Source organism: Physeter macrocephalus, chromosome 20, assembly GCF_002837175.3.
Source record: "Physeter macrocephalus isolate SW-GA chromosome 20, ASM283717v5, whole genome shotgun sequence".
Classification (NCBI taxonomy): Eukaryota; Metazoa; Chordata; class Mammalia; order Artiodactyla; family Physeteridae; genus Physeter; species Physeter macrocephalus.
The window spans coordinates 68,875,466-68,886,912 of NC_041233.1; the positions used below are offsets into that span (position 1 = coordinate 68,875,466).

Genomic DNA, 11,447 nt, shown 5'->3' on the forward strand with positions numbered 1-11,447 from the left:
TGAACCAGAGAAAGGCTTTCGCGAGTCTCACCCCAGCTCAGGTGCCGGCAGTGGCTCTCTCAGGAGACCCTCAAGGGCTTCAGACACCTGGAACTGTCACCACGCACTAGACAATGGCACCGGACCGTCAAACACACCATGATCCTCAGCCACAACTCCAGAAATACCATCCACAGAGACCCCCATCTCCAAAAGAGGCTAAAGGACATGTATCCAACTCCGCCACGACTGTCATGGACCAGCCGCCCTGCATCAGGCACTCGAGAAACAGGTGTGAGGTTGTTTGATGCCCGCTGCCTCTGTCCAAGCTCTGCCACATCACCACCCTTTATTTCCTTCCACTTGTGCAGGAAACTGCCAAGCAGAAGCCACAAGGGGCCTCTGTTAATGCAAGTACCTCGTGGTGGTGTCCATCTTCATTTCTTCAAAGAAAGTGCTAGAAGGGGATGCCACAAAAGGCCTGATGATGCAAAGGGCAGTAGGGTGGTGGCCATCTCAGGCTCATAAGAAGTCTGGGATTGTAAATGAAGAGTATTTTCCCCCAAGGAGACCCAAGAGCATGAAGATGAAGATAAGATGCCCCCGGCAAACCTGCCACCCAATAAGTCCCAGCCCCGATATCAGGGACACCCAGCACCCTCGGAGTTCCTTCCCAAAGGCCCGTATTTGAATTTTAGTAAATCAGCTCAATATGTTCTAGGATTGTGGGTATTAAATAAGTCAGTGAAATCTCCAAACAATAAGCTCATTCAACGCGATCTTTCTTCTCCCCCCTTCTGGGGACTTGAATATAGTTAACATGAATAAATCCTGTTGTGTAAAAACTGGGAGAGAAGAAGAAGGGGGGTGGAGGATGGAAGGAAATGGCAGGATTCCCACTTGTTGGTCTAAGAGGAAGGCTGACAGTCCTCAGAACCCCCAAAAATGCCAGTATGCCAGGGTAGCCTGGGGAGATGGTGGTAATAGTTTGCAGTCCGGGGAAGGAAGTATCTGGAATTTCCCCACCCATGCACTCCCAGCTTCTCCTCTGCAGCCCTCAGACTAGAATTCAAACTGGTACTCGTGTTTGTACCCAACCTAGAAGTGGGCCCTTGGGCTGCCCCAAACCTGGCCCTTCCAAGGTGGACCGGCCACAAGCCAGGCCTGACCCTGCATCAGGGAAGATTCACTGCAAATATGCACAAAAAATACTCCCTGCCTCTACCCCACCCTCCACCACTGTCCCCCCACAGAGTTGAGAAAATTAGGACTAAGGACTGCAATTATTCTATTATTATTCTGCTATTATTCAGCCATTCTTCCTGAATACCCCAAGAACAGGTAGAACAGACCTGCCTCTGTGGGTAACTAGTGTCCTGGACACATTTATGATGAAGAAGAGCTGCATGTGTGAAATTCTCCTGTGTAATTCATGACTGACAGTTATCTGGGCCCATATGGTCCTCAGGGATGAAAGTTCTGCAGCCTTCCAACCCACTGTACTTAATGAAGATGAGAAGACACACAGTCGGCTACCCGGGTCATAGAGCCAAACACAGTTCACCTGAAGAACAAGCCAGTTAGACTTAGGGTTTGAGTTTCTGGGAAATGGGAACCACTAAGCTCTTCAGATTCCATTAGGACCACCAGAATGATACTTGCGCATTCTCGGGGGATCCTGCATCCTGTCTCCTGGACTGGTGAGCAAGGGCTGCTGCCGCTTGTGCATCACAAGGCTTTTCCCTGCCTGGAAACAGAAGGGCTGATCCCTTACCTCACATGGGAATAGGTGCATTATTTTGCTAAATCACGCATTCTCCACCCCCACCCCCCCAAAATCAATCCTAGCTAGCACAGACACGCAGGATTGCCAAAATCAAAAGGTCAGCCAGGAAATAATTATGGTGCAGACTCAATTCCAATTCAATAACTTCACTGGTGAAGAAAACAAAAACAAAAACAAAAAAAACAAAGCAAACCTTGCAGCATAAAGCCTGCCAAAGTCAAGACATTAGATCCATGTGTGTGTAGCAGAAGAGTTCCCAGGGTGGGAACCCAGAGCTAATGCTTCAATATTCCATGACCCTCCTGGGCACATCTGCTGCCTGGGTTTTAGGAGACCTGCTTTTCCTTTTCTCTAAATAGAGGGAGAGCTTCCACCATCACCCTGTCTGTGCCTCACAGATAAGTCTCTCGCGTTTAGCATACCGTCACGGTCATTTTGTTTTGCGCCAAAATTCTTCGCTGTCTTCTGCTACACCACCAGACGGCTGCAGGCATGGCCACACCAAGACCCCCGATGCTATTAACAGCCTGTGATGGCCAACCACACGCTTGATGGATTCTTCATCTTATACCACAGTGTCACAAATGGCTAGTGTTTTTGGTTTTTTTTTTTTTTTGCGGTACGCGGGCCTCTCACTGTTGCGGCTTCTCCCGTTGCGGGGCACAGGCTCCGGACGCGCAGGCCCAGTTTGGTTTTTGTTTTTTTTTTTGCGGTACGCGGGCCTCTCACTGTTGCGGCCTCTCCCGTTGCGGAGCACAGGCTCCGGACGCGCAGGCCCAGCGGCCATGGCTCACGGGCCCAGCCGCTCCGCGGCATGTGGGATCTTCCCGGACCGGGGCACGAGCCCGCGTCCCCTGCATCGGCAGGCGGACTCAACCACCGCGCCACCAGGGAAGCCCTAGTGTTTGTTTTAAAGTCAGCTTTCTGGAGGTATAATTTACACAAAGAAAGAAAAAACCAGAAACGCTTCCCTGTTGACTGCACAGCTCTAGAACTGTGTAACCACCACCACTATAAAGATGCAAAAAAATGAAGATTTGTATCATTCTAGAAATTTCCCTCCTGCCCCTTTGTGGTGAACCCCTTGTCCCAGCCCTAGCAGCTACTGACCTGTTTCCCTTTCCGACAGTTTTGCCTTTTCCAGAAAGTCACAAAAATGGAATCATGCAGTGTGTATAGGCTTTTCGAGTCTGGCTTCTCTCCCTTAGGATACTGGTGTATATCCTTCGTGGTTAGTCGCAAACGGCTAGTTTTTAAGCTTTGGACGAAATAATTGGCTCTAGTTCGTCTTTGCTATGGAGCAACCACATGTTCGATTTAGAGCCTTTTAATAAAGCTGAGGCCTGGGAACAAGGTGACCCACCATCTCGGGTCTGCTCGGGACTAAGAGATTTCCTGAGACTTGGCACTTTCAGTGGCAAAACCAGGAAAGTCCCAGGCAAACTGGGACAGTTGGTCACCCTCCTTGGAAAAGACACCTCCACAGGCAGGAATGCACATGGCCCCGCTCAGATTCCTTCTGGGAGCGGCAGGCTGCTCTCTCAGAGCTAACGGCTAGCCATCCTTCCTCCATTTAATCAGGAGCAGAAAGCCAATTTGCAATCTGCTGGGGCACAGCTCAGCGCACTCAACAGGCCTGCTGCTGTCTTTGATATCCCTGGGAGGGGCTCAAGGAAGTGAGAGGAGAACTCAGGGGTCTGTTTAGGGAACAACAGAGCAGGGCTTCTGTTGCTGTCGGTGCCCCTCCCTGCTCCTCCCTGAAATTTAAGGCCCACGGAGAGACGGGACGTGAAAATACAATACGCTGGGCTCATCTGGTTTTGCACCATTGCGGCACAACGTCCAGGGTAACGCAGGCTCCGACTTTTTCTACATGTTCTCCCTACTCCCTCTCAATGGAGTTTTTCGTTAGTTTGTTTTGAGACCGACTAGGGAGAAGGTGAGAGCCAAGTGACAGAAAATTAGTAAAGAGCTTGAAGTTCTAGTTAGAATTTAAGGGTCTCTCCTATATAAACTTACTGAACAGCAAAGAAATTCCTTGCCCAGCTCCTTTCCAGCTGACCTCAAGGGGATTACACAGATGCTCTGAGAAGCTAGGCTGCCTGGGAACAGGCCGAACATCCAGCTCAGAGCTCCCAATAGCTTGGAAAAGCATGTGATGGGCACAGCTGGTGCCCAAATTCACCGTGAGGAACCACCCAACCCCCAAGAAGGCAGGAACTGGTGGAGCCAGGACCACATCACCGAGGTTTCAGGGTATGTGCTCCCCTGAATTAATCCAACATTGCCCCTTACAAGTACAGCACAGAAGCTCTTAACAATGATTCCATCAAGCAGCAGTTAGTAATCATTATCCTCACTCGTACAGGTGAGGAGACAAGGCCCAGAGAGATTAATTGACTTGCCCAAGGTCGCACAGCGAGTTAGTGGCAAAGGCCAGATTAGAACCCTGAGCCCCGGGGTGCCCAGGCTGGCTCCCAGCTCCACGAGATCCCTCAGCCATCGGTCCAGAGCATGGGCAGAGCCAAGTCTGTGCCCTCGGGAGCCCTGGAGGCTGGGTGAGCTTCTGCAGAGGGCACAGGCAGGCTCATACTCACAAGCAGAAACCTGCAGCATCCTTCTCTGTACCACCAGACAGCAACACCCCTGTGCTGGAACAGACAGAAACAAGGCTCAAGTCGGGAAAGCCAAGGGTGGCCACTGCTGGCTTGCATCTCCACTTCTGGAATCTGGCTTTGAGATCATACCTCATTTCCCTTTGTGGCCCAGGGCTGCTCCCGAGGGCCGGAACCTGAGAGACGAGGCACTCCTGTTGCCTGCAATTCGTTCCTTCATTCATTCCCCCATCGTGTCTCAGGCACGTACTATGTGCCTGGCAGTGCACTAGGGGCTGGGGGCGGGGGATCCTTGGAGGAGAGAGATACCCCTGTCTTGAAGGGGCTTCAGGGGAGACAGACATAGAGGCATATAATGATAAGACAATGTGACTTTAATTCAACAAACAGTTTTTGACCACTTATGATGTGCTACACCTAAAACAGTGAGGGAACACAGAGCAACTCAGGGGAGGCTTCATGGAAGAGGAGGCACGTGGGCCAGGTCCTGAAGATGGAGGAGAGTTTCACTGAGTGGCTAATCCCTTCCTGGCTAAAAGGACACTGATAAGGAATGAGCCTGAACACTGCTCCTAGAACTTCTTTCTAAATAAGCCCTTGCTGTTATTAGAACAGGAATCTACCCTTTAGAAACTCAGTTCTCAGGGATCTCTTATCTTGGTTGTGACTTGCTGAGTTGTTGCTTAATCTCTTTCGGCCTCAGTGGATCTGTCTCTCAAATGGAAGCGAATAATCCTGCATTTCAGAGAGTGGCTCCGGGCTTTGGAGACACGTTCACACAAAGGTCCTTGAGAAACAAATTCCTCACATGTCCGATGGCATTCTCTTTCCCACCAAGGCCGCCGTTCTCCACTCTCAACAGGAAATTGGTTTTATTTATAAGAATCACAATCCTAAACTGGAGTATGTTAGGCTGCCCACATTCCCTCCCTCATTTTCCTCCCCTCCTCAAGACATATCCTCCCTCCAGAGATTCCTCAGCAACCAGAGAGCAAGTAGCATTGAAGAGTGCTCGGAAAACCTGACGGACAAACACTGGAGGTTGTTTTCTAGAAGGGGAAACTGAGGCCTGGAGAGCACAGCATCTCGTCTGACCAAGCAGATCCCTTGGGACTCCCGGTTCCCAAGCTGCTGCCTCTTCCTTGCACCCTGACTGTTCTCCCTTCCATTTCAGCCCGGGCTCTGGGCAGACGTGCCATCCTCCCTTGGCTTGGGGAAAGTCTCCCTTCTCTGGATGACAGAAGTCTTTAGAGAAACATTTCCCAGCATTAAAGGGATTTGGAAGAAAACTGGCACAGCTTCCTCCGCTTTGAAGCTCCTTGGCCCCTCCTGGCCCTTTAATGGTCCTTGGAACCAGCCCAGTTCCCAGAGCTCCCGCCCCTTCAGAAGAGGGGAAGGGCCCAGAGCAGAATTCCCCCACCCCTCCGGGACATTCAGCACCAAAGGTGACCTCTCAGTATTTGTTTCAGACCATTTCATTGCCAAGGCATCAAGGGCTCCCGCACAGAGAGCTTCAAAGTCAGGAGGGCTTGGGGTCAAGTACAACCATGACCCTGAGCTTAGGATTCTGAAGCATCACATTGGAGATTGTTTTTCAGTAGCTTCCCCACAGCCTTTTAAAGCCCATAAGAGCTTCAGGTGAATTACATTAGATTTCTGTAGGTATCACAAGATTTGGTTAAACCACATCATGTGAGTATGGAGGGGGTATCCGTTTCACTCCACACTTGCTCTTAGTTTTCCAGGTGAGGAAAGTGTTATATAATTATCTTCTTTCAATGGTTCTCATTGTTGGCTACACACTAGAATCACCTAAAAAACACAACGCTTAAGCCGAACCCTTAGACCAATTAAATCAGAATGTCTTGGGTGGGGTCTATGCATCCATATTTTTTAAAGCTCCCTGGATGTTTCCCACATGTGCCTAAAGTTAAGACCCTCTGCTTTAAGTAGAACTTCAACTGGGAAAACCTGAGCTCCTAGACATGGGAAAAACAACATATTCAGATGATTCTTCTGAAGGTGAAATGAATATTATCAATCTGTGTATCTCTTTTAATTAGTTTTCCTTTTTCGGACCTTCCCTGACCACAGATCTCATGATTCCCACATAAGCTTTCAAGTATTTTTACTGGCTTGACTCTTCACAGCTCATCTCTACCTTCCGGTACCCTTGAACCAAGTGCCCTCTCCCAACAAACAGGTGATACATTCAGAAACCAAAGAACACAGGAAAAGAATGATACACTCTCAACCAATTACTGTGATCCAAATTAAAGTGACTATCTCAACCTTGCATGTTTGTATCCAAGTGTGACGCAATTTCAGGAAGCTTTGGCATGGACTTCCAAGTGCAATACCACAGATAGTAGGACTACATGGTGTGAGTTCAGCCAGTGGGCTTATGCACAGTGATACAAGGATGCCCTTATGAGATTCACAAATATGTAAACACCCAAGGATGGGAACCGTCTCAACGTACCCCGCGGGGCTTAGCACAGCTTAGACAACACCAAAGAGATTCACGTACAAGATACAGCAATTCTACCATCACTTTCTAGAACACCTCTTATAAAAGCTCCACCTCTCTGGGAAACACACCCTCACCTACTGCCTCCACCACCACCTTGTTTTTGCTTAAGAGAATCATGGCTGTCTCCAGGATGGCTTAGAAGGGATGAGGAGAAAGCCTGGAAATGTTTCTGCATCGCACACAGGGTGATATTCCAACCACTCTTTACCTCCAGACATCTCTTTACCTCTTACAGAACAATGGAAAATCAGCCCAGAGCCTAAAAATGATAGGCTGGTTTTGGAGATGCACAATATGTGACATGAAGGCTGGGGGACGTTGGAAAACAATTTCTCCTACATGGACTGATTTGTGAGATTTGCAAATGAGAGAAAACATTTTGAGAATCTGGAGATGGTGATGAGGCATTCAACCTATCTGGGAGGAGAGAGAGCGAAAAACTGGGAATTTAGAAACAAAGGAGACATTTAAATCACAAATTTTAAGTGTCACAAACACTTCTTTACAATTTTTACCTATGTTCTGAGAGCCCAAGTATATCTTGCTCTTCCATTTAATTTTGTTGTTAAAACCACCATACCTAGTCATTCCATAATTATTCAATCTTACCAAAAAAAACCCCAAAACACTTATGCACAGTGATACAAGGATGCCCTTATGAGATTCACAAATATGTAAACACCCAAGGATGGGAACCGTCTCAACGTACCCCGCGGGGCTTAGCACAGCTTAGACAACACCAAAGAGATTCACGTACAAGATACAGCAATTCTACCATCACTTTCTAGAACACCTCTTATAAAAGCTCCACCTCTCTGGGAAACACACCCTCACCTACTGCCTCCACCACCACCTTGTTTTTGCTTAAGAGAATCATGGCTGTCTCCAGGATGGCTTAGAAGGGATGAGGAGAAAGCCTGGAAATGTTTCTGCATCGCACACAGGGTGATATTCCAACCACTCTTTACCTCCAGACATCTCTTTACCTCTTACAGAACAATGGAAAATCAGCCCAGAGCCTAAAAATGATAGGCTGGTTTTGGAGATGCACAATATGTGACATGAAGGCTGGGGGACGTTGGAAAACAATTTCTCCTACATGGACTGATTTGTGAGATTTGCAAATGAGAGAAAACATTTTGAGAATCTGGAGATGGTGATGAGGCATTCAACCTATCTGGGAGGAGAGAGAGCGAAAAACTGGGAATTTAGAAACAAAGGAGACATTTAAATCACAAATTTTAAGTGTCACAAACACTTCTTTACAATTTTTACCTATGTTCTGAGAGCCCAAGTATATCTTGCTCTTCCATTTAATTTTGTTGTTAAAACCACCATACCTAGTCATTCCATAATTATTCAATCTTACCAAAAAAAACCCCAAAACAACAACAACAACCCTCACTCTCTGACAAGCAAGAGGAGAGTACAGATACTAGTTAGAGTTGCACTGGTTAATGGAAGATTGGGTCCAACATGCTTAGTTTTGCACAGATCAACTTTTCAAGTCAATGACTGTTCAAAGCACAACTCAGCTTCTCCAGTGAATGGGGAATTCTACATCCCTGGTGAGGCGGGGGATCCCCAAATTCCTCGGCTTAAAGGTCTAGTAAACATATTAGTAGCATTCACCAGTGAAACCTGGAGATTTTTCTCTATGGTCAAACACTAAAAGATGAGCTGGATTAGCCTCTGCAATCCAGATAATTCTCAGATGTATTCGCTTATCACTCGCTGTGCTTGATTTACTGCAAAATGAGGAGGCAGATATATGTGTTACCAAAAACATAAAACACTCTGAACTGGAAACTAAATTTCCTTCAGTTGGCAAAAACCTCTTAGAGATCTTTGAGGGTGGGAGGATGTTAAACCCCCAAGAGGAAAAGATAAGAAGACTTTCTCAGGTTAAGGGCCAAATCAAAAGCTATTAATACAAAAACCTTCTGATAATAACTGGGCATTTGGAAAGACGACACAAAATGATATCATTTGCCCTACCTCAGAAAGAGTAATATACTGATTTGAGAAAGTAGCTTACAACCAGGACCTTAAATCAGCAGCTAACACAATTCAGGAAGGGCAGACTCTGAGCTGGAAGTGGCCCTCAGGGAGGCGACTCAAGTCTCGAATTCCCTGTGAGGGTCCCTCCCAAAGGGCGGAGGGGCCCCAGCGGGGTAGGGAGCAGCAAACTGCCATTTTAGAAGGAGAGGGCCTGTGGCTTCCTCAAGTGTTTTGAGACAACCGAAGGACGCATTCAGGCACAAAACTGATGTGATCTCAGCAGAATCTGAGACAAAAAACCACCCTGTTAGAAATGTGAGAGAGGCTCCAGGGAGGGTTCACAGAAAACAAAAAAAGAAAGGTTGCCAACTAATTTAACTCGGTCTCCCCAGCTGGCTTCTGCGCTCCTGGCAAAGACCCTTCCTTTACATGTGAAGCCCTGCCCAAGATTTAGTTCTTTCACCCTCACCTGTAACCAGGTGACCCAAATAAGGAAAAAAAAAAAAAAAAAAATCAAAAGAGACAACTAGTTTAGGGGACCAAAGCTGAGCCCTAAAAGTTTGTCAGTTCAGAAATGAGAAACCACTGCAGTGAGATTTCCTTGGGAATCTGAGCGGTCTCCTTTATTACTCTCTCCCAAGGGGAAATAAATATAGAAACAGTATTTCCTTCTGCAGGTTTGGCAGAGACGAGTCCAGGACGAGAAAGTGCAAGAAGCTTTCCCAAAGGAAAGGAGTTGCCGGAGGGGTCCCGGGGGGGTCCCCGCAGCGTCATGCTTAAGGGGCAGCTCTTTAACCTCCTTTTCCAAACGACGTGCAATCTGAGGCTTCTAGACTCCAGCCCCGGCGCTCTAAACACGGGAGCGAGTCGGTTACAACCAGCACACCAGGGTTGGGCCGAGACCCCCGGCCCAGGCCAATCCCAAAACTTGCCCAGCTGCTTACGAGCTAAGCCCTTGGGCGGAGACGCGCTCCACCTGCCGGGCACCCCGCTCTGCCCCCAATCCCTGCACCTCGCTCTTGCTTGGGGGTAAAGCAGCGGAGAAGGGCTCGGAGAGAGACAGTTCACCGGAGCAGCTGAACGATTGGGATGGCCAGACCAAGCCCGGAAGAAAGCTGCGCGCCCACCCCCAACTTACGCCCAAGCGCATCCCCTCGCAGGCTTTCTCCGGGTTTGCAAGAAGCCCTCCCCTCCGGCTGGCGCCCGCTCGAGAAGCCCCCACTACCTGCCCCTTTGCCACCCAAGCAGCCCCGCACTGTTCCGACCTCACTCGGGAACTCCTCGGCCTCGCTCCATCTTTCCGGGGCGACCGGGGCTTAGAGGGTGGGTCTCCAAGCGCACCCCGGGTCCTCCAACAGGTGAGAAGCCTCGCCACGCCGACCCCGGCCCTCCGCTCCTGGGAGGATCAAAGCGCCCGGGCCGCAGCCGCCACCTAGGAGTCCGCTCTACCAGCCCGCGGCGCCGCTGTGGCCCGGGTCTTCGGCCCAGATCCGGGCTGGGCGGGGGCAGCCGGCCTGGCTCACCTGAGCCCCGGCGGGACGCGAGGCGCACCTGGTGACGCCTCTCGCTATCCCCGGCCTTGCTTTCGGGCGTGGCGCGGGGCGAGTAGGTGTTGGGGGCGCGCCGGCTCGGGACCCGCGTCCTCACCTTTGAACCGCTCCATCTGGGCCGCGGCGTGCGCTCCTCGCGGCTCGGCTCCGGCGCTGCGCTCTCTGCGCTCGGCTCCGCGCCCAGGGCTGCCGCGCTGGCCCCTCCCCGTGAGGTCACGCTCGCGGCGGGACCTCCTGGCGCGCCTGCCGCGCCCGGGGCCCTCGGACCCGGTCCCCTCCCGGCGCGCCGGCCCCGCCGAGGAACTCCGCGGCCGGCCCGGGCGGACCTTCAGCGCTCCAGTCCGTGCGCGCCCCGGGCCCCACTCCCGCGGCCGCGGCCTCTTGGCAGCTGCTTCACGTCCCGGCCCCGGGATGGCGGGAGGGAGACCGAGACGTGCCCAAACCCTGGGGGAGGCCCCGGGGAGGGGCGAGCTCGGGCGGGCCTACGAGAGCCGTTCTTCCAGCCGCCGGGCTGCGAACCCACTGCCGGGAGCGGGAGACTGAGGTCTCAGTCGGAAGGCAGATAGGTGCCTGGAGCGCCCCCCGCTTGACCCCCGGGCCCGCGCGCTTTCGCCTTTGGCATTTCTCGAGGGGGGACGTGGGGAGAGCGCTGGGGGCAACCGAGCCCGCCCCCAGTTCTTCGGGAATCGCTCCCACTCTCTCGCAGTCTCTCTGGGCAGCCGATGGCACACACATCTACTTGCTGTCTTTTACCCCAGCCCAGGTTCCCTGCGCGCCTTGTGCCAGGCTCTTCTGAGAAGGAGTAGGGTTTCTAGAGCCGCCTATTTGAATCCTGGAGCGCCGGGTTTCTGGGCTGGCACAGCGCCAACCGCCCTGGAGGGGTACCATCTCTTCCATAGGGAGCTCAATCGTGGCTCTAACTGCACCCTGCACCACCGCTGCCACCAAGGTCCACACTTCTGTCCTTTACATTTTTTTGTTGT

The 11,447-nt window shown here is 50.9% G+C and overlaps 1 protein-coding gene across 1 annotated transcript in view; it reads right to left on the bottom strand.

Annotated features, from left to right (window-relative positions):
- The window catches only part of AFAP1L2 (actin filament associated protein 1 like 2), a 103,880-nt gene extending 93,237 nt beyond the window's left edge, over positions 1-10,643 (bottom strand). Inside the window, exon 1 of the mRNA XM_028481589.2 lies at positions 10,562-10,643. Coding sequence (XP_028337390.1) covers positions 10,562-10,577 — 16 coding nt within the window. The 5' untranslated portion in view covers positions 10,578-10,643. The remainder of the gene's footprint in view (positions 1-10,561) is intronic.
- Between the last annotated feature and the right edge of the window lie 804 nt (positions 10,644-11,447).